The sequence below is a fragment of the Strix aluco genome, chromosome 7, assembly GCF_031877795.1.
Source record: "Strix aluco isolate bStrAlu1 chromosome 7, bStrAlu1.hap1, whole genome shotgun sequence".
Classification (NCBI taxonomy): Eukaryota; Metazoa; Chordata; class Aves; order Strigiformes; family Strigidae; genus Strix; species Strix aluco.
In genome coordinates, this window is record NC_133937.1 from 4,837,486 (window position 1) to 4,862,374 (window position 24,889).

The window sequence follows — 24,889 nt, forward strand, 5'->3', positions numbered from 1 at the left end:
GGCAGGAGCGGCGGCAGAGGCCAAGCAACAGAGACGACCCAGGGGTTAGTGAGAATACAGCTGTTTTAATAAATCCAATAGCAGCTCAGGATGTTTCCCGTTTATTATACATGGTTGCACAATCTGAGGCTGGTTAAATACAATCAAGTTTTCAAAATCTCTTGGAATCATTTCCAGATTACAACATGCAAGTGACCATGAAAATATTTGGCTTTTTAATTAATTCTTTAAATTTCTCAACAGGCACTTACATGAGGGAGTTAAATTTGCTCTCATTCAAAGATATCCGCGGTAGAAGTATCCTAGCATAAAGTACACAGAGTCTTTGTCTGCTTTATCAAAGTGCCACAGTAATAAAACAGTTCTTACAGAAATGTAATTCGATTATTTACTTACTCATAAAGTAAGGTTACCAATGACACTTGCACCGGAGTTGAGAAGTCTTGGTTTAAAGGCCAAGTGAACTACAAGCGCAAGTAGCCTTCCACGCAGCAGGCTTCGCTTTATGCCCAAGCCACACGTCTGATAACAGACTACATGCTCAGTTGTGAATAGATGAAAGCTAACTCCTTTAAGCTATTTCTTCAAACACTTAAATGCATATGAGATGATTAAGACAAATGATCTGCTGTGCCAGACAAGCTTCTAACACTTTTAAGGCTCGCCTGGCTTCAAGATACTTTTCCAGAAGACCACAAAAAGCTTGTTTGCCCTCATAACAGGCCCAGAGGGACTAGGAGGAGGATATCCTTTGAGGACGTTTTGCCTCTCCTGTCAGGACAGTGAGGAGACAGACTGTGAAGACAGTGGAAGCACAAAGCCAGGAGGAACCACCCAGTTTCGTGTATTTGCGAAATAACGTTACCAGCATTTATTTAATCAATAAGAGATAATTACGTTCAAATACTTTACCCGCTCATCACCTGAAGGTGAAATCATGACAACATCTCTATAGTCACCGGTTACTGGGCAACAAACCCCAAACATCAGGAGTGACTCACACAAAAAGCTTAGAGATGTATGATAAGGAGAGAACTGGGGGAGGGAGAGCAAAGATGTTTCCTAACATTCTTTGCTACTGACAGATTCAAAGCTTCTTAGCAACCTTGGTAAGGTGTCTGAAGGCTCCACAGTTATCATAGGCATAGTGCATATACATGCAGTTTCAGTTAAACCCTGTCTAACATAGTAATTAGAAGTCTTAGGACAAATTCACCGTGAACTTCAATTTTTAGTGTGATTTAGTCAATTGTGTCTTACCGTAGTTTCAAAACAAAACAAATGCAAATAAGCAACATTGGAAAGAAACATGCAATAAACAACATGAGAGAAGGGAAATGCTTTAGTCTACACTGTATAGGTGGTCAGCAAAAAAAATCAAACATACCAGCCTACCATGCATGGAAATAACTAGATTTAAGCTTATGCATAGCCAAGTGCATATAACATTATCAAATAAAAGTAAATGTGCAGTATAAAATAGTAGCTTAAGAAAGTTCCAGTGTTTGAGAAAGCACTTTATTTTAAATGTATATACATACTTGAATGTTTAACTGAAGAATGCTTTAGTAGTATGGTAAATGCAGCACTGCAAGATGAAGGAAGACAGTTGTAATGGGAATTCTGGCCTTCTTTTCCCACAGGCTGCTGCCATCTTTAACCTGCTGAAGCATCGCAAAGTTTTTCACCTTATACCAGTTCACATTTCGGGTTGCTCAGCAGATGCTTGTGATTCTGGAGATTCGAATCGCTGGTGAAAGTTTGTTCGTTGTTTCCTCAGCTTCTCGGGAGCTTTTCTCCATAAAATTATTTCCTATTTGAGGAAGCAAACAATTTTGAAACCGCCATTAAGTCAGCAGCGTCAAGTACCTTAAATTCCTGATAGCCAAAAACTTTGGGGAAAAAACCCCAAAACCAAAACCCCCCCACCCCCCACAAAAAACTCTGCATCCCCATTACTTACAGAACAGTGCAGTACACATGGAAAGTAACAGAAAGATGACACAATTAAGTTTACATATTTAGTTACTGCCTGAACACTTACTTTCATCAATCTTGAGCAGTCACCTCTTCCCTAACAATCCTACTTGCAACTTTGAGAGTATTAAAGGGTTCAAGAAGTTTTTCTTCCTCCTTCTCTCAAAATCCAAAGCCCATCATAGCCACTGTATGCTCCAGTTACCTTTTGTTTTCCATGTTTAATTATACTGCTTTGTCTATTCTTTTAAAAGATTCTGATCTAATCCACATGCCTTCAATTTCAGTGACCCTTTCCACTATTCCTTTCCTCAGCGTCACCACAACTTTTGTTAGGTTTTTAGTCAAATATCTTAGCCAGTATTACAATTTTGCAATTTTGAACCTGGGCTAATGCTCGGAGGGAACTCTATCTGCAGCAGTTTTAGAAAGCAAGCAAACAAATGCACCTGTAGCTCATTTTACCTACGAAGTGTTTTGTCTGAATATTCATAATGCAAGCTTGTTCTATGGCACTGAGCATCCTGTCCTTGCTGAAATAGTATCCACCATCCCCCTTGGCTCCTTTTTGCAAGCTAACATTTTCTATACAGCTTCCAATACACTCGCCAGCAGAAATGCTTATGCCATACAAGAAGCACAGGTGGCTTCTAATGTGCTGAACATTCAAAGCAGCACGTACAACAGCCCAGACAATTCTGCAACAAGATTCCTACGGACCATACCTGCTGTTTGAAGTATCGTCTGTCTTCTTCATCCACAAGCACTAGATTTAAGAAGTACCTCACCGAAAATTTTTTGTTCACATCCCTCATTGTTGGAGTTGGGTCATAGCCTGCTAAGAACAGTCTTATAGGAATCGATTCACCTTAAAAAAGAAAGTTTCAATTAGTTCCTTAAAATTGGATGTCATTAATGCAGTTTCAGAAGACATGCAAAGTAAAGGCAGTTTCCCAAGCACTGTCTGTGCCCTTCCTTGGTTAAAGAAAAAAAAACCCAAACAACAAACACCAAAAAACATTACAAACATAACACCGAGCACTGAGGCAAGTGTGAAATCAAAAATGGGAACACTTTCTCAGGGGAAGCGTGGTAGCCAGGCAAGACAAAAGGATCAGTATTCTTGAACTCTTTAGAGCTGGTCTACACCCTGGAGCCAGGGTTGAACCAAAGCAATAAAAGATCAGCCATAGAATTTCCATGGTAAGTAAGGGTAAGAATTACTAGGATCCCAAGGGTAAGAATTACTAGGATCCCAAGTGAAATGTCCTAAGTCAGTAAGAACGTCTGCTTTGAATAGGAAAACCCACTATCATGAATAGCATATATCCACTACCATGGAAAGTTTATACAAGTCACCTCTTCTCCTCCAGAATTTTTTTAAATACAGTTGTAACTCAAAATGCTACCCTTTTAAACATGCACAGTTATTTACCTTTAACTGGTGCACCATCCATTATTTCATACTTTGCAATGGTTTCAGTCTCTGTTGTGGTACTGGGTCCTGGCGAAACAAGTTTTCACTGTGAGAACACGTGCTTCAGTTTTAAACATTTACAAAGCTTTATCACAGGAATTTCTACTCTGCAGCATTTAATTTACACAACACTGCATTTTTTTGCCTTTGTCTTGCATGTAAGTTACACACAGCTAAAGCAAGCAAAATCCTCCCCCAGGCAGAGCATCTATTTCTTACTCTCTCCTCCCCACGCAGACACAGGAGAGGCAGTTCCCTGGGAATGCTGGCTTTAAATAAGGGACAAGCATGCAGGATAGGACTTGTGAAACAGTTCTGTTTGGTGGGCAGTGCTAGTGACAGACACTGCTAGGCCATGATCAGGCTAGAAACCTGAAGGGTTATCGCCCAGCACAAGAGCCACCTTTCTCTTTTTTACCTAATTTAGCCACAAAAGCCAACAATAAAGCAGAGCTTTCTGCCCTTCCTCTATTGCTACAAGAGCATTCTCATTCTCCACACAAGCAGCTCACTAGGGCCCCAGACATTGGGGAATGAAGTCATGAGCCACAGCCTCTTACTGCCTTCCTAACTCCAAGGTATACAAGCCTGCTCTGCAATAATCAAGCTGTTTCTGCTTCAGAGCCTCTTGATATTTCCATGATATCAGTTTTAGGCTGACTGAAAATGACACATTTCTAGAACATGAGAGACTCACCCTGATCTTTACCAAACCCACTTTACCAGCTAATCTCTGCAGAGGCAAGAGAGTGTTCAGGATGCATTTTACACCTTTTCCCTTGTTGGTTACCCATCAAGGCTGATTAAGCTGCTGCATATCTATGCCCAAGTTTCATTTACAAGGGTTCCCATCTGTGAAGCTAGCCCAACAGTCACAATCCCAGAACAATGCTACAGACTGACAGTGTTGACTACTAAGTAGGATTACCAAAGCACAAAATGCAAATGGTAGTCAGCCACCAGTGAGAAAGAAACACACAAACCATTAGTTTAGCCAAAGTTACAACTATTGACTTCACTCTCCAGGTTTGCATAAGGTTCAAACAGCATACAAGTTGCCATTTCTTTTGGACTTTGTTCTCTTACCAATTCCAGTAATCTCCTTTTTGATCAGTTGCAACTCCATGTGCTGAATTTTTATTCTCACTAAGAGGAAATAAATTTTTCCAACAATCACATCCTTTAAGTGATACCTTTAAAAGAACAGAATGGGAGTTTTCATTAAAGACTAAACGTAACCTTCTTGAATACAAGTTATACAGGCAGTTACCTTATCTGCCTGTTAACTACTAGCACTTACCTCCCCACTGAGCTAAGCACCTCAGACCACTGCAATTAGTACCCTTCCATCATTGCAGTATTACTAAAGGAAGTATTATAGCTATATTGAAAAAGCATAAATGCAGAAATCAAGTCTTAAATATTTGCTAGTGACCTTCCTATTAGTACTGAAAGCAGAACAGACAACTATTTCTCAAAAAAGGCCATTGTGTAATTAGTAACCAAACAGCTCAACACAATAATAATTGAAAATGTCGCTTTACATTTTAAGTCTCCAGATGCCAAGATTGTTCATCAAATATTACAAAATCTACCCTTTTATCCCAAGATATTTCCCTGAATGTGTTTTGTTCTAAGTGACACTTACTTTGACTTATTGTATTCAAACTCTATATGAAGACAGTCTTCAATGCCTACTTCCATTTTAATGGAGTTGTTTACATCTGGGTATGTAGCAAGCTGGTGAACAATCAGATCATATTCTTTCACCAAGTCCGACAGTCGTCTCACTATTGTCACTTTTAGAAAATACCTAGGAAGAAAGCCACCAAGTTAGCCATAATTAGTCAGAATTGCATATGTAAAAGCCCTTCTGTTCTGAGGTACAGCTATCCTTTGAAAGACAGGAGCACATTCTCATAAGACTAAGCAGAAAAGAGTAAGACACCAGAATACAAACCAAAACACTTACAGGTAGAAAAGTGGGGGTGTTTTGGTTGGTTGTAGTTTTGTTTTGGTTGGTTGCTGTTTTTTGGGGTTTTTTTGAAAAGAGAGACATGGACTGTCTTCACTCGATTCAACTGAAAATTTTATCTATACAAACAACACTGAGCGGTTCCAAATAAAGTAGAAAAGGCTACATTATAACACATTCTCAACAATTCCAATCAAGGCACACTATCTATTGGCTGTGACACGTCTGATCTGAAATCAGAAAGGAGGAAGGAAGGGGGAGGGGGTAGCATAATTGCTAAATGATGAATTTTCTGCAGGGGAGGAAAAAAGAGAAGGCTTAAGTTTCAAACCTCAGTCTGACGTTGGCACCAATGTAGGATTCGTATGGCTTTTCAACCTGCATGAATTCAAAGTCATAGCTTCTGTGTTGGGTCAGTTCTCCGGGTAAGGCCAGTTCTTTCACTAAGTTTACAAATTCATGGGTATTGCTTTTGTCATTGAAGAGTTCTGAAGTTGAGGAAGTTAAAGGAAAACACGTTTCAGTGTTAATTTGGCAGGATCAGGTGGGAGAGGACAACAGAAGCAATCATTTTGATTAAAGTCACACATATTTGACCAAATGTTTTATCCAGTTTTTCAAAGTTATCTTCAGTTTCAGCAACCTACAGTAAGCCTTCCTAAAGAGCTAACTGCAATGAACAAAACACATATTTGAAGATTCACTAGCACGGCATCTTTTTACGACAGTTTAGCTAGCTTTAATAAGTACTTCTTGCCTTGCATCCTCTGTAATTAGCACTTCCCAATTTTGGCTTTCAGAATTTATTGCTGAAGGGACAAAGCCTAAGCAACATCATGACTGGCTCATTTAGGCCAGTGATCCCAGCTGGTCTCCCACAGATTAACACCACCTATCAAATGGTTTATTATTACTACTGGTCTACAATCAGATGGCTTATTATGACCACAGCTCTAAGTCAGTCATTCGGACACAAGTTCTTCATACATAAGCATAGACACAGCAGTTTCACAGCAACAGCATCTCCTGTCCCCAGACCAGTGTCGTTACTGTTCACCCCTAGATCTATGTCATGCAGTTCTCACCAAGATAAAAACTTCAAAAGTTATAAAAAAAATTAACATTACCATAAAAAATGCAAACACTATAGTATATAAAAACAAGCTTCTCTACAATTCACAACTGAAAATATCAGCTAAGAACATCAGTAGTAGCTGGCTTTACAGACTGAAGCTTTTCAGAAGAGAATAAACTAAACACACCAACACCACAGTTTATCATTGCCAATTTGGTAGAAACTGACACTGAGTAGTAACTGCTTATTTTCTAATATGACTACAAATTATCCAAGGTGTACTTTGTTTGCCATGACAAGCATTTGCATAATATAAAGTTTATTTACTGTTGCATATCCAAGACTTTTTGTGCCAGCCAGAGAAGTCGTACTCTGAAGAGATGGTTTAAGATAAGGGTTTGACATGCAGCTGGAGCTAGTCTCCAAGTAGTGCAGAGACAGATCACACTACTGGGATGCTTTTTGTGTTACTATATTAAAACTTGAAAGGATGCAAGAAAACACAGACAAGTACAAAAAGCAGTAGCTTAAACCACTTCTGCATAACTCTTGTGGACTTCTAAACGCTAGCACAATGGAAAGTCCCAGAAACACATGTAATTCCTGAAACATTACATCAAATTAAAGTCATTTAGAGAATAAAATTTATACATCAGAGTAGATGAAGAACAGCCTGCATAGCTAATAGAAGACAACAGACTAAACGAAGCTGACATATGAGCTCTATTTTTCCCCTGCCTCTAAATGCCTCATTCCCATCACACTGCTGCTTTATTCTGAAAGTTTGCTTTTACAGCCCCTCTGATCAAATTCTCAAAGCATAAAGCAGCAGGTGTCAGAACTCTGTCATATCTGCTACAGAACAGTTCGGACACGGGGTACTGGAACCTACTGACCGATCAGAAACAGAGAATTTGTGAAATACCAAAGACAATTGTATGAGGGTGAAACTTGAAGAATTACTTCCAAGGGGTACAATAATGCAAAAGGCCCTCTAACAGAGAGGGAAGGAATTTTAGCATCAGCCTAAGGGTGCAGAGAGATCACCTTGACCGGTAAGAAGAAGTTAGGCGTGATCAAGATTCTTCATAGTTCAAATCTAACCAGATTTAGATACAGTTATAAGAAAATAATATTTTTAATGTCAATACTATATTATCTTGCTAAAAAGCACACAGAACCTCTGAAGTGTCAATACTGCTTTACGTTAACAATCTAAAACTAGGTTTTAGAAAACCAACCACCAAAGAACTTTTAGAAGTATTTTGCTATCGGCTGCCCCATCATTTCTTTTCTGTGCCTCTTCCCTTTCAGAGACAGACTTAAAGACCACAAGTTTAGTTCTCAGGAATCTCTGGTGGTTCTTAATCAAACTTAACAAGTCTGAGACAGACGAAGTACCCACCATCCCAGTTCTCCCTCACAGGTACATATCTTCCCTTCCAATGACTTTATGACTAGCACAAATTAGTACATCACTTGCATCAAAAAAAGGAAGATATAATCTTCCTTTGGCACTAACCCATTCAGGTTGCAATGTTTAGGCCAAACTGCTGACAGTCACGAGTGCCAAGTTCCATAAACCACATGCACCTAACATTCCTTTTATAGGTTAAACTCACCAATTTGTCCTACAAATTCAATTCTAATTCCTTGGTGCTCTAGTCTCTTCACATGCTGCTTAAAGGAGACGTTCACCTACCAAGGCAAAAAAAAAATAAACACCAGTTAAATTTTTTCAACACTTTCATTCTAATACATGATCTCAGAAAAAGGAAAACATATTACTACATGCCTATGAAAACTAAAACTTCTTCTCAACAGCACTACTTGAGCTTGAAGGGAGTCAATAATCAAGCAGCCGATTATGAAATTAAGCATTACCAAGGCAACGCTAAAGCATTTAAGAAAAATCTAATCACCTATAATACTGAATTTAATAACTAAGCTTGAAACTTTCGAGTCCTGAGATTAAGAATCCAAGCCAGATCTTAAGGAGAGTTCACATAAGACAGTCATGACCCTCTTGCCATCTTTGAAGGCAGAGAGCTTCAAAGGATCTTCTGACAGTCACATTTGGAAGTTGAAAAAAGAACTGCCACGAGATGCATTCCTTTCAAGTCAAGTGAACTTAAGTCCCTTCCTCAGCAGATAGCTAAGTACTGGTGTTAGAGAAGTCAATGAAAAATAACAGATAATGAGACCTACTACGAAGATCTTCATTTCTGAATTTGATTCTCACAAACAGACTTCACCTCACAAGAAAAGATTCCATAAGGTTACTTTCTATGGAAACATGTAAATATTAAGCATATACGTTTTCTTACGAGGTAGTGATGACCAGAGGAATTCCTGTACCTTAAAATCACGTACGTTGTTGGTATCTGCGTAGGAACTAAACCACTTGAATAATCTTTGTGTTGAAAAGGATAAGACAGATAGAGGAAGTTGTCCAGTAAATTACTGGTCTTCCAGACCTCCTCATCCCACTGTGCTTGTGTTAGCCAAAACTCATCTGGCACCTCTCAGGCATCACCGATACAAGCGAGAGGCACTCAGGCCAGTGAACGTACTAAAGCTAGTTTCCTGAGTTTGAGGCCCATCTTGTGAGAGTTTCACATCCCTGAAAGGATCTTTCTAGAGAACCAAGATCTCAGCATGGAAAGATATCTTAAGAGCAGGAAGATGCCCAGTAACAATAGGTCCGTCAAGATCGAAGTAGGTATTTAGAAGTCAATCTCAGAACCCAATACCTGGCTCAATTTTTTTGGAGGAAAGCAAATCATAACAGAAATACTCAGAGTGAGAACGGCTCCAGTAAGACCAGAGCGATGGCAAGGAATTCCTAGGTGCAATATTGAAAGCAGAGAAATACCTCTGGCAAACTTTTTTTTTTTTTTTCCCCAATAAGAACTCTTGTTGACTCAGCAGCCAGCTGAACTTCGTATGTTGCTCCTCTGATGCAATTCCAGAAACCACTTCAGGGCATGAAACGCAAGGCTTTGCTTCAGGGTACGCAACACAAGTTGGCTGAGCCAGCCAAAAATTAGTGTTATGTATGTTAGGTTGTGGATTTTGGAGTTCAAGGGGAAGGGGAAGCAGGAGGATACAGACTGAAATAGTTTTCTCACCAGAAGCAATAATAGGATTGCACAAAAAGCTTATTCTTAAATACAAGGTGACTGGAAACAAACAGCTACTATTCAAAACATTCAGTTTTATCAGCTGCCTGAATGACTATGGTTAAAAAGACCATATAGAGGAAAACACTTTCCTTTTTGAATAACAACACAAGCTGAAATTGCAGCTCTTACTTACATATTTTTTTCCACTTACCTTCCTATATTTGCATGCCAGAATCAGTATAGTAATTAATAGTCACTTTAAAAAAATATAATTTACCTTTCCCGAAACAGATTCTCCATCATAGAAGAGAAAATGCTTTTCTACTTTACCATCTTCTGTTTTGATTTCTGCTGTTTTTCGTGTTTCAGCATCATTAAGAATAACATCAATCTCACAAACACGACCGAAAATGCCTCCAAGAAAACTCTGGAATAACAAGAATTAAATAAATTACTATACAGTGGACACTCCATTTTAAATGTGGTATTTACTTGCAGCTGTACACTATACATTGGGGAAAAACATTTGTGCTCCATGAAGTTACAAAGCCGTTATGTATTAGACCCCCAAGAAATAGTGATGACAAAAGACAGTTGTTCATCTAGCAAATAACTGAAATCAGGTCAGTAACAAGCAGTGACAGCTCTTACAAAATATAATGTTTATAAAAAAGTACACACCACAATTACCATTATTACTACAACACCAAAATACTAACAAATATTTAAGACACTATTGTTGCAAACACAACTTTGGTTTCTGTCACTGCAAAGCTTCCAATCACTGATTTCACTTTAAAAAAATTAATCATTTTTAAACCACACTTCAAAAAAAGTCTTAACAAATTTATTCCACCTGGTTTAGGATTTAAGATATTATGCCATAAACACTATGTATTGCTTTATACCCACTATAACGTACTGCACAAAGAGCAGTAACAAGGATGATCCGAAGTACGAGGAATAACAGAGGAAAGCAGGGTGAAAAGAAACGAGGGGTATAATAGAAGGCCTAAAGCATCCCCCTGCTTGGTGAAGGGGAACAGGGACTTTTATTTGCTGCCTCTTCCTACGCCCCATAGTTCTCTTAGCAAATGAAGAGAGCACTAGCAGGTTCAAGAGGCAGCGGTTCTTCACACAATCAACCTTAGCTACACAACTCTGCCATCAGATAGAGTGGATGTTACAAGTCTACCCGTAATACTGCTCCAGGCACCAATCCGTTATGAGCATCAAATGTTTGTCCTCACCTTACAACAGCATTCCCTAGGCATGAACTTCTGACCAGCACCAAACACAAGCAACTAGGAGGGATCATCCTTTGGCCTTGCACAAGTATTTCTTACAAGAAGCTGCAAAACATGTTAGCGGCTCTATGGGAAACTCAACAAGATTAGTACAAAAGCCAACATTTTCTCCTAAGAATTAGGCACTAATCTGCTTCGATGTAGTAAAACAGACAACACTTCAGTAATTCAGGGTGACTTTTGGGCTTTTTGGAGAAATTACCCAAAGTTCTCAATGAGAACATCCACCTCAACTAGAGGAATTTGGTATCCATGAAACAGTCATTCTCACGTCCCCAATATCAAAAATTGATTAAACACATTTCAAGACATTGTGGGGACCTGAAGTTTGAAATGTAGCATTAATAATGAAAAGTCTAGAAGAAAGTTTGATCTGAATACTACTGCTTAACAGTAGGAACACTGAGTAACTTTTTGCTTACCCCTACAAGTCTGGGCTATAAAACAGCTATCCACACAAGACTAAAGCAACTTTGTATTTGTTCAGCTAGGAAGCAGCCCTAGTTCAATCCACAAAGATGTACGTAACTAACTGAAACCTAGTTATATCTACTTCATGTTCTCAGAGGAAAGCAGAAGCAAACGACCAACACAGCAGTCAAATGTAAGACCGAACTGTCTTCCAAGTGTCTGACAAGCACATATTCGCATTACCTGCTGAAACAATTTTTTTTTTTTTTAAATGACTGCACACTAGAACCATTCTTGATTTTTGGCTCCTGGGGAAGGGTGAGAGAGAAAGAAAAAAGTTTCAACAAGAATTCTTAATCTTTAGACTATTTTACACTGTTACACAAGTTAGTTTTAAGCATGCCCATATTTTTTCCTTAGAAACTGGATTCATTTTCCAGATTAGCCTTATACTTTTTCCCCCCCAACTAAACAAGGAAGCACATTACCTTTAAGTAAACACACCAGATGCTCTCACAGTATCTTCCAAATTAAGAAGCTGTACCATCATTTAAGTCAGCCAGACCTAACACTGGTAACACACCACTTCTCAAGACACTGCATGTGAATATTTCAATGGTAACCCATAGAGATTAGCCGTGATCTTACCCAGGGAGGACAAGAACATATGGAAAAAATAAATCAACAGCTGGTATCTCCTCCAGTTGCTGTCGAAGATACTGCTGCAGGGAAACGATGCAAAACAAGAAGTATTTTAAGAAGCCATCATATGGCTTATTACGTTACAGCTTAAGAAAATGAAGACAGAGAACCAAGGTTTTCAGAAGCTGGCCAAATGCTAGGCTATGTTCTTGATTTCAGGCAAAAGACAAACGTTGAAGATTTTGCCACATCAGGAACAAACTCCATCTGCATTCAGCCCTTATATGTTACAGCTGTACTACAGGACTTGCAGGACTCCCAGCAGCCAATACACTGTGCAGAAATCCCAGCCTCAGCTGCATAGAGAGCTCTAAAAACCTTCTGCATGTCCCACAGAGACACATGTTAAGGAATCCACACACTTCAGAAACCCGAAGCGCATTGATCTAGCTGATTCTTTAAAATACCTATTTTTTTAAAGATCTACCTATCACCGCACACCGAGCACTTTGCCTAGGCCAAGCCTGCTAAGCACAAAGCGGCCGCTGTTTCACCAGCCCTGAGGGGTTACTACCAACTGCTGTCATTTTAAGCGCTGCCTTACGGGACCGCTGAAAGCTTTACTGACGTCTCCAGGACTATCACATGCACTTTCCCCAAAGCCTCCCCGACAGCAGCTGCGGAGGAAAAATGGAAGCCGAGTTTCACGGCTAAACCCCGTATTGGCGAGGACACGTGCACACGGAAAAGCAGCGGGGGAACACCCCACACCTTAAGCTATAAATTATAACAAAAATACCCCAAACCTTTGGTTCTCGCCATCTCGGCCCCTGCTGTTGTCCCCGCTCTCCCCCGAGCCCGCCCCGCACAGTAGCGGCTCCCGCGGGGAGGCCGCCGCGGCCTCCCCCCTCCCCGGGGCGACCCCACCCTGTGCGGAGCGGCCGCCGCCAGGCCCGGGCGGCAGCGCGGCCGCGTGACGCAGGCCGGGGAAGGGGCGGCCAGGCCGGCGGCGGGCGGGGGGTGTGAGGGGGCGGGGGGGGTATCACCGGGCGCTCCGCGGCCGGGCCACGGGCGAGGGGAGGGACAACCAGCGGCGCCGGAGAGCAAGCTACGCCCGGCGGGGCGGCTCTCCTCACGCACAGCCCGGAGCTACAGGTGGGGAAGGAGGGAGAGAGGGAGGGAGACACCGCCCGGCCCGGCCCGGCCCAGCCCAGCCCAGGCCGCCACCGCCGCCTCAGGCGGCGGGCGTGCGCGCGCGCGCGGAGCGACGGTTGGCGGGTAACGGCCGCGTCCCGGCCGCCGCCCCGCACTCACCATGGTGCGTGACCCCTCCGCGGCCGACTCCCGCCCCGCGCGCCACCAGCACCAGCCGTCCCGGCCCGCGCCCCTGTCATGTGACCTTACAGCCCGCCAGGCCACGCCCCCCCGCCGCACGTGACCGCCCCCCCCCCCTTCCGCCTTCCCGCCGCCGCCGCCGCCGCCCGCTCCGTGCCCGCCGAGGGCCGGCCGCGGGGCGGGGCGGGGCCCAGGCGGCGGCGGCGGCGCATGCGCGGCGCGGGGGGGGGGGGTCGCCCCCTAGCGGCCGGGGGGACGACGGGGCGGGTGCGGAATGTCGGTGACAGGAAATAACCGTTGTGGTCCCAAAACGTTTTTGCGAGATTTCGTGCTTTTTAGGGGAACGCGAGCAAGCCAGGTGCGAGGCAGACGCTCGGGCGGATTTTATGTGATGAGCTGAGATTTGTAAAAGTGCAGGCGGCCCCCACCACGCTCAGGTTTTTAATTTATGACCCCTGGAGCACGGTAACATCCCCACGGATCAGGCAGGGCCCCCAAACCTGTTTTCCCCTGCTTGGGATGGCTGCCCCACCCGCAAAAGGCAAAGAGCGTGTTCAGACCGAAAACAAAGTTTTTTTGTTGTGAGTGAAAGCAATAAAGATCTTAAGGCAAAGTTTTTATTGGTTTGGAGTTGGTTTAAAACTGCTTCGTGGCCATCGCATCGGGTCAGGCGCTGGGCAAGGGGCGCGGGGGGCGAGGGAGGCTGCCACCGGCACGAGGAGGCCGACGTCCGCAGCCCTACAGGAGTAAATCCTCCTCCGTTAGCTTTTGCTTCAGCTTGCCGCCTCGCGGGCCCGCTAGGAAGACGGGCAGCTTCGCCTCGGAGAAGCTGTCGCCGTCACCGAGCCCCGACCCGGAGGCTGGCTCCGCTTCCATCACAGCGTCAGAGCCAGAGCCGGACTCCTCATCCGAGAGGGGAAATATATCACCCAGCTCCTGGTATTGCTTCATCCTGAAATGCAGAACAACATCTAGTTTATTCCAAATTTATTATATTGTTATCTCTTAACACGCTGAAACCTCACATCCCCATGGGTGACCCACACGGTGACAGGACTGTCGAGACAGGAATACTGGACATTTTTTAGGTGCTTGCATGAATGACAAACGTGCGGCAACGGAACTTACAGGGACGGGTCTGCCATGGGAGGAAGGATCCTGTTGGCTCCACCGGTGGGCATGTAAAACAAGGGCCCCTCCTCTTCAATGCAGTTAGCGGACCAGGCATCGGGTCGGCACCTCACTCTCTTGTACCTTGCCTTCTGCATCGGAGCACCTGATTGAATCAGCCGTCTGTTATTCACCAGGACCAGGACGTTACTCACCAGGACCTATTAACTTTATGAGCACCTAGTAAAGCTTAAAGGAGTGGTAGAAAATAATTTGTGTGGCCCTGATTGCTCAACTGCCAAAAACTAAACCCTGAAGACTTTTTTTAAATGGTTATTGATACCTTAAGGGACATCTTTGCAATCAGAGACATCAGGTGCATCTCGCACACGGCACTGGGAAGTCCACGGGAATTAGAAATGGAAACCTCGTGGGAAACCACTGCTTCATACCGACGTCACAGCAGGGCTCATCCCCAGCTCGAGGCACGGCACATCCACGGGGGACCTGCAGGCTTGGCCACCTGCAGCTCTCCCCGAAGCTGGTGGAGGTATCTCAAAATCTCCTGGGGACAAGTCACCCCAGCAGAGAGCTGGCTCCTGCGCCCTCCCTTTCTCTGTTGGCTTCAGCAAGGCTCAGAGCCAACTCTGCTTTCGCTTTGTGTGCCTCAGCTCAGCCCCTTCGAGTTCAGTGGGATGAGTTTTGGTGGGGAGGTCAGAAACTCAAGGCGTGCCAAGAGCCGCCTGCCATGGGAGCAGATTTGGGGATTACGTAGGCTCTTGGAGCACGTCGCTGGTGGAGAGACTGTCAGCCATCTCCCAGACACGACTCAGGGTTACGTAAACCCACGGTTTCAGTTCTGGTGCCCCCCAGGTGCCTGATTGGGGCTGTCGCTGAAAAGCGGGTCTTCAAAAAATACCAGAAGGAGAAAATAACAATTGCATAGTAAAGATAAAAACGGCAGCATTTTGTCCTTCCTCTTGGTCTCATGTAATTAATTTGTTCTGAAGCCTCCTGGTGCATTCTCCCTCTGTTGGCACTTTATCTATTTTTTCTTGGTTTCTTGGGAATATCTTTCTGTAATTACACTTCTCTATTGCCCTATATATTTCCATAATGTACTAGATGACTTTCAGCTACCTCCTACACTCTTCTGTAAGAGAAAAAAGATCTCACGGGTATAATTTCCTGCTTCTTTTACAGCGTATTCCTTTTCCATACGTATTTTCTTCTCTTAGCATATTATTAAGAAGGTTTTTAACAATAACAGTGGCAACAAAATAAACAACTGCAGCTGAATAATTTGCAGATAAACAGCGTATGAAAAATGGGCCATAATCCCTCAAAGATCAGCCTCCGAGCGGTAGATACATAATGAAAACCTGTCTCTATCACAGCCTTGGTTTGGGGACAGATTCTACTCTACGTGCTTGAAAAGCGCTTCTCTCTCGCAAGAAACAAATCCACAGGGCACATGTCATCATGAATCAACATTTCCTTTTAGTTGTTTTAGTGCTGCGTGTTGCAATATTGTACCGAATAAACCGTTTAATTTCCTCATACTTACAACTAGTTTCTTTTCCTGCCCCCCAAGAAAGTAGATCATAGCAGTTATGACATGGGAACTGTTACATACTTTGTCTGTAACTACTTAACTGAATAACACTAGTAACCAGACCACTATGAAAGGGCCGGTTAAATATATATTGAAATATATGGATTGAAAATATACACACATACAGCAATGTATTTTATGAAGTCTTTTTCTCATAGAGGCTGGACAAGGGACGGAGAAATGCGCCACTTGCAAAAAGCACCTTTTCTTACAATTCCCCCTCCAGAAAATGAAATGTTAGCAAAGCAGGTCTTCTGGTAGATCTCATTACCCCTAGAAGAAGGTCAGTTTGAAAAATTTGGAGGCTGCCTACTTGGCCTACACTGCATAGCCCAGAAAGAGGATTACCGAGAGAACAACCGCCCCGTTTTACCTTGTGCTGTGTATCCCACAAAGAGGATTAAACAAACAGCCAGGAAAATCCTCCTGTTACATCTGATAAGGAGCTGCATTTTGGCCGGTATCCCCCTGCTCGCCACCAGCCTTCACCACGGCTTCACACTTCAGAAATATGACGGTGCGAGGAGATCGACTTTTAGAAAAGGTTTCCAAAACCTCAAACCCAACCCATAACCTGCGTCACTGCTTCCTGATTGATGGGAGTGAGACATGTACAGAAAAGCCCAGCACTCTGGCCTCTCAGCCTTCATCACTCAAAAAAAAAAAAATCCCCACTGCCTTCATCTCCAGTTTTGCCCGAGGAGAAAAATAAACCCGGGACCAACCAGCCGGACTGAAGGAGTGTGCTGCTGGCAGTTTGTGGTCCAGGCGTGCATCCTGCCCTGCGCCTGCCCGGTGCTCAGAGAGCTCCAGGGCATTTACTGTTTCCTCTGGAGAGGAAAAACAGCACTTCTTGTCCCCTGACTTTCAGTCAACTGCATTTTTACGTTGGCACTAGCAGTGATTTTCCCTGCCTCAAGCCCATGTCTATCCACCAGGAGGGTTAGGAGCCAGCTGCTTGCAATCAGTGAAGATTTCATTGACTGGGAAATAATCTTTTTCCACAGAAGTAAATTATCTCTGGAATCTCATGCCGGGTTTGGGGTGGTTTTTGAAAGCAGGATCTTAGATATTCACAGCTGAAGTGAAAAAAGATATTAATTTAGAGATTATATTCTGGTAGAAATGTTGGCTCATTTCTGAAAGGGCACAGAGGATTTGCTCAGCCAGATCATTGCCGTGTGGTGTGAGTGCCCCGGGGAGCATGGCAAAGAGTTTGGACGGCATGTGGCTCTGCCAGGAGCCTGTCTGGGAAGCCATAAAAGCCCTTACATAGATAGATGGAAGCTGCCTTTCAGCTAGCTCATACCTTTTGCTTGCCTTTTAGCTGTGATTAAACCAGGCTTGAGTTCACTTAAGAGTAAATTACAAACAACAAGGTTATCTAAGCGGTGGGGGTTTTTCTTAGTCATACCATTAGCTGCTGGATTAACTGGGGCACTGACGTGTGGGCCTAATGTGCTGCCAGCACCTTCAACGATGCTGTGGCTGATAGTGTAAGTTGTCCGTAGTAAATCTATTTTTACGTGGTGAAAAGTCCACAGAGGCCCCCAGCGGGGATCTGGGCTGAGCAGTGACTTTCCCCGGGGCATGGCACTCCACCAAATCCCCACGAGTGGCAGAGGAGACCCCTCCAGCAGTTCCCCTCTCCGGGCTGGGATTTACCGCTGGACTGAGGGATCAAGCTGCACATTCAGCATTGGTGCAATTTATTAGGATCCTCTGCACAAGGAGTTTTTTCTGGCACAGGAAATATAGGAGACTCAAACCAAGCAGGTGCGGAAGGACTTGCGTGCAGTGGTTATTCCTACCAGCTTCATTTCTACTTTGTATTTTTAGCATCAACTCTTTTTTCTTTTCTTTTTTTTTTTTTTTCTGAGGCGGTGCTCAGCATCAATAGGAAGCCGGGTGAACGTGTGCGGGCAGGCAATCAGCCTCCACCCACAGAAGGCTGTGGAAACTGTTCCTGTAATAACACCTCTCATTTTCTACTGGCCACGGGCACATGCTCACCCCTTTGACACCCCTCCAGTGTGTGCAAACAATGACCCATGGGGGAAAACACCCCTCTGCTGGCTATTTCTGCCCTGCCCAGCAGACCGGGGCTTTTTCCACCCTGGCACTGGAAGCCCCATGGGATGCAGCCAGAGTGGTGCCCACCAATGGGCAGGGATCTGACAGGAGGGGGGGCGGCTGCCAGGGGTAGGTGGGAGCTGCAAAAGCCCTCTATCTGGAGGGGGATCTCACAGAGCTATCTCTCTTGTAGCGCTGTCAGTTTTGCCACACGGTTTTGTTATTTTCTTCTGTGTCAGCAGCGTGCCTCAGGAAATGAGATAGCTTGACAATTGATAACGATGGGAAAACCAAAGCAAATTTTCCACTCTCCTGTCTCACGTACACCTGTGTAATGGGGGCCAGAAGGCTGCAGGGAGCATCAGCCTGTGCCCATCTCTCCCTGTCCTGCTGTGCTCCGCCAGTGCCTGCACCCCACTGCGCTTGGCAAGCAAAGAGCTTTCCACCTTCCTATGAATGTGGAAGTGATACTGGAGACCCAGATCTGAAGCAATCTGGGATGTGCAATTCTTAAGAGGAAAGCATGCCCTTTATGGAGTGTCAGGGGATGCCCCAGGAACACTGTGCAATTATTTACCTCTCTGTAAACCACTCAGGACATAAAATGTAAATAATCAGCAAAAAAAAAAAAAAAAAATCTCATCTTGAGCTAGAGGACACAAATTGCTGAAAGTTAACATACTTTTTCTTCTTTTAAACAGAGAACAGCACATGTGCTATACTACACTGGAACAGTAACCTCAAAACATGCAATTGCATGACTATCAGTTTAAGAGAAAGAGGGATTTTTTAAGTCAAATATTTTAAATCCACAGAGGAGGACAGTTGCCATACCTAGGTCAGCTACCTCAAATCTACCTCCTGTAAACTGCAAGGAAGATTCATAGGTTCATACTTCTCTTGCATAGATCCTGCGTATACAGACTGGAAGATTAAACACCCCAACAGAATAAGCCTATAAAAACAAGAGAATAAATGAGGAGCAGGTATTTGAGGGCACAGCTTGCTCCTAAAGCGTTTCTTACAGCTACCACACTGAAGCACTGCCATTATTTTCAAATCACATACAAAGCAGATTAAGAGCTTTGAAGTTTTCTAAGGCATTAATTTGGGGAGCAGGGAGCACACAGAGGGAAGGGGCCACCTCAGCACTGTGCACCCAGCCCTTCAACTACACACTGGGGACTCTTTGCTACGTGCATGAAAGATCTGGGAGTAGCCCCTAAACTGTAATAAACACTTCGAAATCTGAAGCGATAAACTGCTCCTTTGTCGTAACCCTCAGGGTGTTTTATCTCCCAACTGGCTTCAGGAGTAACAAGTTAATTTAGTACCATCACTAAGTGGGGATCACACCACAGGAGTGCCTGGTGTGAGCACATCGAGGGCAGGGCATGTAGGGCAAAAAACATTCCCGGTGGGTGTACTTCAGCAACCCCGAGGGGCATCTCATGGGAGTGTTTTGGCCAATTCTTTGGTGGACACCAACCCCTGCCCTGCTCTATCCCAGATAAACGCTGCCGGAGGAGCGGTCCAGAGGAGCAGTCTGACATAGCCATGTCGGGCCGCTCCCTCTGCTGCTTTTCCTTGCCAGACAGCGCCGGTTTACTCTGTGGTCTGCGTTTCCGACAAGCAGCTAGCCAGGCAGATGGGCTCCCATGGGTGCACGGGCACTCGCGGTCCCTGTGCTTATCAGCGAGGCACACAGGCGAGGTGGTATCTGTCCAGACAAGGGGTCCCGATAAGGAAGTTCCTCATTCATAACTGTTCAGAAATCAGATAAACCCTAAGTGCTGGGGGGTCACTCTGCTCTTAGGGCTCAGGTTTTTCCCTGGTCCGGCCAGCAGGAGCTCAGTCCTGACTTCAGTGAGGATCCAGGCTGACCCCTGCACCCCTTGAATGCTCCTCCCCAGTGGAGCAGCAAAGCTGGCAGCCAGCTGAAGCAGCTGGGAGTCCCAAAGCGCTGGGCCCTGCCTGTGATGCTCAGCTCTTTATTTGCTCTGCTGGGAAAGTAGAAATAGGTATTTTGTACAGGTCACTGCTCTGGGGAGCAGCCAGTACAGAAAAGGCTACATCTGTTACAAGCAGAGCTGGAAAAGCGGGTAAAGAGAGAATGATGCCAACAGAAAGAAAAATAGAGGTCAGACTGCGCAAAGGGGAGAGAAAGGCAGCTGGGTTGAACACAAGGAGCATTTTTTTTGCCCATCTTGTCTTTTGGGAAGGCAGGTCAGGTTTTTTCCCCAACAGTCACTGCTGAGGTGGGACAAGATCCATCAGACCTGGACATCCAACGGGTCCTGAGTACATTGATCCATCTCAAGGAGTACCCATGAGCTGCCCTGTTAAACACCCCAAAATTACCCTGACCCCCCTGAGCAGCAAGCCCAGCTAGATTAAGGATGTTTTCTGCTACCAGCTCATGTCCAACCAACCAACCTTTAGGGATTGAAAGCAAAAATATATCCTGCCTCAAAATAGCAAAGAGCTGGCAACCCAGGGAGGAAGGTTTGGGTTGACCCGGGGGGATTTCTAAATCTAGCCCTGAGCAAAGATGAATTTTTAACCTGGGCTGCGCCTGGCCCCTGGGCTCACCCGTGTACCCAGAGCACCGTGGTACGTGCAGCCGGGCAGTACATGGCATCCCTCAGCCTCTCGTGCCACCACCTCTTGCCTCCAAGGGCAGTATCAGGACCTGGCCCATGAAGATAAGATTCAAATCTTGCAAGAAATCATTAATGCTCACGTGCATCACGTAGAAATCAGACATTCGATGCCATCTAGATCTCCCAGAAGAGTAACTCCTTGTTTTTTCCCATGATGAAGGTTAACAAGCCCACAGGGAGAGATCTTTGCTGGAAAGCCACAGCTGCATCAAGATCGAATGCAGCTGCCGACTGACAGGAAGCTGCCAACGGCCTTTCCCCATCAGTGATCTCCCCTCTGCCACAAACATTAACCAAGCAATGGGCCTGTCCTTCAGTAGGAAAAAAGCAGCTTTCCTTCGTGCTGGGAGGTGTGGTGCTTTCTGCTGCCATGCGCTGAAGCACAGTGTGCCAGGAGGTTTTGGCTAGCAAATTCAGGACTGAGGTTTAAAAGCAACAACTTGTTAAGACACAACACAGCAGCCGAGCTCTGGTTTCCGATTGGGGAGGCAATTTCAGTAGCTGTCCTTCCTTCTTTAAAACCTCATCACACGGTAGAAGCACCCAGCCCTCGCTGGGAGCATGACCCGCACAGCAGAATGAGGGGGGAGTCCCCTTCACAGAGCTGCTCCTTGGGAAAACGCCCCTTGTTTTTCCGTAAGGTGGTTTCTCCAACACACAACAACCTCACGTGAGTTGCTCAGCAGCTTTTAGATGCTTTTTCTCAACCCTGGGCTCTTCCCCCATAGATCCACGCCAAGCAGCTCACCTTGCCCACGCTCCCTGCGCGAGTGCAAACCTATTTCTAAGCACAATCACCTCCAATGCCACATTAAAACTTCACACCGTGTGCAGGGAGAAAGAGCCTCAGTGAATTTGGGAAGATGAAAAGGAATGGGAAGCGCAGACGCTCCCATGGAGGTCTTACCATGAACCAGATCCGCTTCTCCCATCCCGTGTGTAAAGCAGAGCAGAGCTGGTGTTCGGGCCCCAGTTAACCAACCCTTTACCTACAGTCATAGTTTTGTGATCTTCACTCAGTTGTTGAGGAAAGGGGTGAAATTACGTTTAGAGTAAAAGACAACATTTTTTTTATTTCCTATTGCCTAAAGGAGCCAGGGATTTTTTAGCTAGTTTTAAGCATGTTTGTTTTAGTAGAAATTTCCTTTTGTTTTGAAATGCGACGTGCAGAAAAGGAAAATGAGGAAAGGCATGAAAAGCAGGCCGACCACAGGAGCATCTCCCTGGCAGGACTGGCAGACCCCAGCCCACTGAGCCCCTTCTGAAGGATGTGCTCCATGCTCTCCGGGTGGACACTGCTGCGGCGCGAAGCAGCACGCTCCAAAGGCCTGTCCCTCAGGTTCAGAGACAGCCTGTGGTGCTGATGAAACTGCTCTGGCCCTGGCAGCACCGGGGATTTCAACATGAGCACATCCCTTCAGAAAACATAATTTGCACTAATTAGGAAAAAAGGCATTTTTTTGCCTTTTCCTACTTCAAAGAAACAGCTCTATTTTTTCATCTCTTTTAGTGCAGAAGAGGGCTTCAACAGCAGTCAGCCAGGGAAAGCCAAAGCCTGTGACACGATTCATCTCATCTAACCTTTCCAGCAAAGAGGGCAGTGGGGAGGCCAGGACAGGCCAACCAGGGAGGTAAGACTCACAAGACCCTTGCACTTCCAATACCTCATGTCTTTACGGTGTAGAACACAAAGAATGTCTTTCCACAAGCTCTATGTAACACCGGCAGCTTGGTGCTATAAGAAAACATCAAGGCAAAGCACATAGAGAAGTGAAAAAAGGATCTGAGAGTTATTTGCCAAAAGTTCCAAATATGGACAGGCAGGATGGATAGCAGTGTATGACACTCATCAGCCCTAGGTGTCCACGCACAAACCACTGGTAAATGTTTGGGGTTCAGAGTAAACTTTGCTAGCAGGAGATTATGTTGTTCTTTACTGTTCCCTCCTTGCCTGCAGACCACGTGCTGGCAACCAAATCCAGCATCACCATTTCTGTCTCCTTGTCTATACTAGACATCGCTTCTAGGGTGTCACTACCTCTGTTATTTTAAAAGTCCTGGCTTTCTGGTGGAAGGATGCTCCAGGCCTGCCCAATTACATCCTCTTGTGGGCTGCTGTGAAACTCCTCTGGTGTTTGCAGAACCCACTGGCTATCCAGAGATGGGCTCCAGGAGAGCAGGAGGAATTTCAGGGCCAACACAGTGGTTTAAGACCCCACCTAGGAACCACTTGTTTTTGCTGTCTTCCAAGACAGTTAGCATACAGGAAATCATGTTAATTCCTTTTTTCTACCCCCCCCTCTACATTTCACCCATGGATCTCTGACGCAAGCGCACGTACTCCTCTTACGGAGTTCAGTGACTAACACCAGCTCACTCCATCACATGCCCATCGCAATCTTTCAATCACTCATCCAATTCCTCTTTGTTTCAGCAGAAAATTGCATTAAAAACCTTGAACAGTGAAATCCTTTCATCCTTGTCTAACACCAACTAGTAAGTTTCCTTTACAGCAACAATGAGCATGTAAAAAGACTTTAACTATTTTGTGCATACCAAATGCCAAAAACTCAAGCACTAAACATTTAAAACGTTGCTAAAAACACCTGAATTACAGTCTTTGGCATTAAGGGACCACGTTGTTATCAGTCACTTCTTTCTAAACAAACACTTGATACCATGGACATTTTCCATTCTGAAGGCAAGTAACGTGTTTGCAGAAACACGCTGTGTTTAGTATCCCCTCTGCCCAACAGTCTCTCTGGCACATTGTCCAGATCTTCAGCTGCAAAGACAGAGTTGTACAATAGGTTTGGAAAAAAGGCAGCCAAGGCAAGCAGTCTTTGTCAGAAAACTGCTGTTTGTATGCCTGCCTGTGACAAGGAAGAGCTAGAAACCACCAGCCAAACTGCAAAATTTAAAAGTACTAGCAAGCACTTTGGACAGAGTTCCTGGGAAGTACATAAAAGCAGTTTTCAAACAAAATTTTAAAATCTGCATTCGTTATTTGTGGTGAGCTCTAAAGTAGCCAAAGATGTTGCAATTGAAGAGGAAAGAAAGTTGACAAATGCTTCTCACCACAACTTTACACATTTGATTTTAACATAACAGTCTTTAGTTCTGTAACTTCAAGACTACAGAAGGGTTGGTCTCGTGAGCTGCCAGTCTAGCCAAGTCCTCCTTTGCAGGACTCTTTCTGGGCATCTCATAATGGAAAGTTCCACGGAAAACATCTAGGTAACAACCAACTATCTCAGTCTTTTAAAAGACAGACACAAGTAAAGCTCATCTTCACACCCTCAGCGCTGAGCAAAAGGAAAACACCAAACAAAACTGAGATGTGTAAAGCCATGCGTTAACAAGATCAGTTTGTTTCTCGTTGTCTGATGTCGAGCTTAATCAGGCCCCTGCAATATTTCCGGACGTGGAAGCGCAGCAGCAATCACACCCAGCGCAAGCGCCGTGCTGACACATTGACACCTTCTCTGTTTTGCAGATAGAGAAGGAAACCATCCACCTCGCCAGGACCACGCAAGCCTGTGCCGGGGCAGGACCAAAACCCCCAGCAGAGGAGCTTTTGGGCGGGCAAACAGAGCGAACCAGCCCAGGGACCTTTTGTTTTGGCCACACTGAGGCAGCAACCACCACCGGCTGCCCGCCTTGCAACACGGGGGACCCGCTTTCCTGCTGCGAAGGAGAAGTGAGCACTCACTTCTGCCCGCCTCCCCCGGTATTTCAGCTGGCTTAAGAGGTGAGAACAGCAAAGGACATGGCTGTCACCTCCTGGCGCTCTCCTCCAGTCTGGTCCCCTCAAGGGGAAAAAAAATAGAGAGCGCTTCCTTTGACGGGCTTGTAGGGAGAGACAGAGAACAAGGCACTGGTTTCTTTCTCTCCTGAAATATTTAAACACAGCACAACCTTCCTGAGCAACCCATATTATAACACATACAATCTCTCTAGCTGGCATGAGAATTAAAAGCATTTCAATTAAAACAAAACTGTGTTTTTAATCAAACCAAATTACTTCTCGTATTATGCACCACTTGAAGTACACTGAGGTTATAGCTTCTGAGTTCAGATCTTGCACTCGATATGAATTCTGCA

At 44.7% G+C, this 24,889-nt stretch overlaps 2 protein-coding genes across 2 annotated transcripts; both read right to left on the reverse strand.

Annotated features, from left to right (window-relative positions):
• Positions 1-45: 45 nt before the first annotated feature.
• Positions 46-13,397, reverse strand: VPS26A (VPS26 retromer complex component A). The gene is made up of 9 exons (XM_074830268.1): positions 13,304-13,397; positions 9,907-10,056; positions 8,127-8,202; positions 5,761-5,917; positions 5,103-5,267; positions 4,541-4,647; positions 3,413-3,481; positions 2,703-2,845; positions 46-1,813 (listed from the first exon to the last, which is right to left on the reverse strand). The coding sequence occupies exons 1-9, from the start codon at positions 13,304-13,306 to the stop codon at positions 1,700-1,702; spliced, it is 984 nt and encodes a 327-aa protein (XP_074686369.1). The 5' UTR covers positions 13,307-13,397; the 3' UTR covers positions 46-1,699.
• A 530-nt stretch (positions 13,398-13,927) lies between these two features.
• SRGN (serglycin) lies at positions 13,928-16,591 on the reverse strand. Its single transcript, XM_074830269.1, has 3 exons — positions 16,423-16,591; positions 14,453-14,600; positions 13,928-14,276 (listed from the first exon to the last, which is right to left on the reverse strand). Exons 1-3 carry the CDS (start codon positions 16,499-16,501, stop codon positions 14,063-14,065), a joined length of 441 nt encoding a protein of 146 aa, XP_074686370.1. The 5' UTR covers positions 16,502-16,591; the 3' UTR covers positions 13,928-14,062.
• Between the last annotated feature and the right edge of the window lie 8,298 nt (positions 16,592-24,889).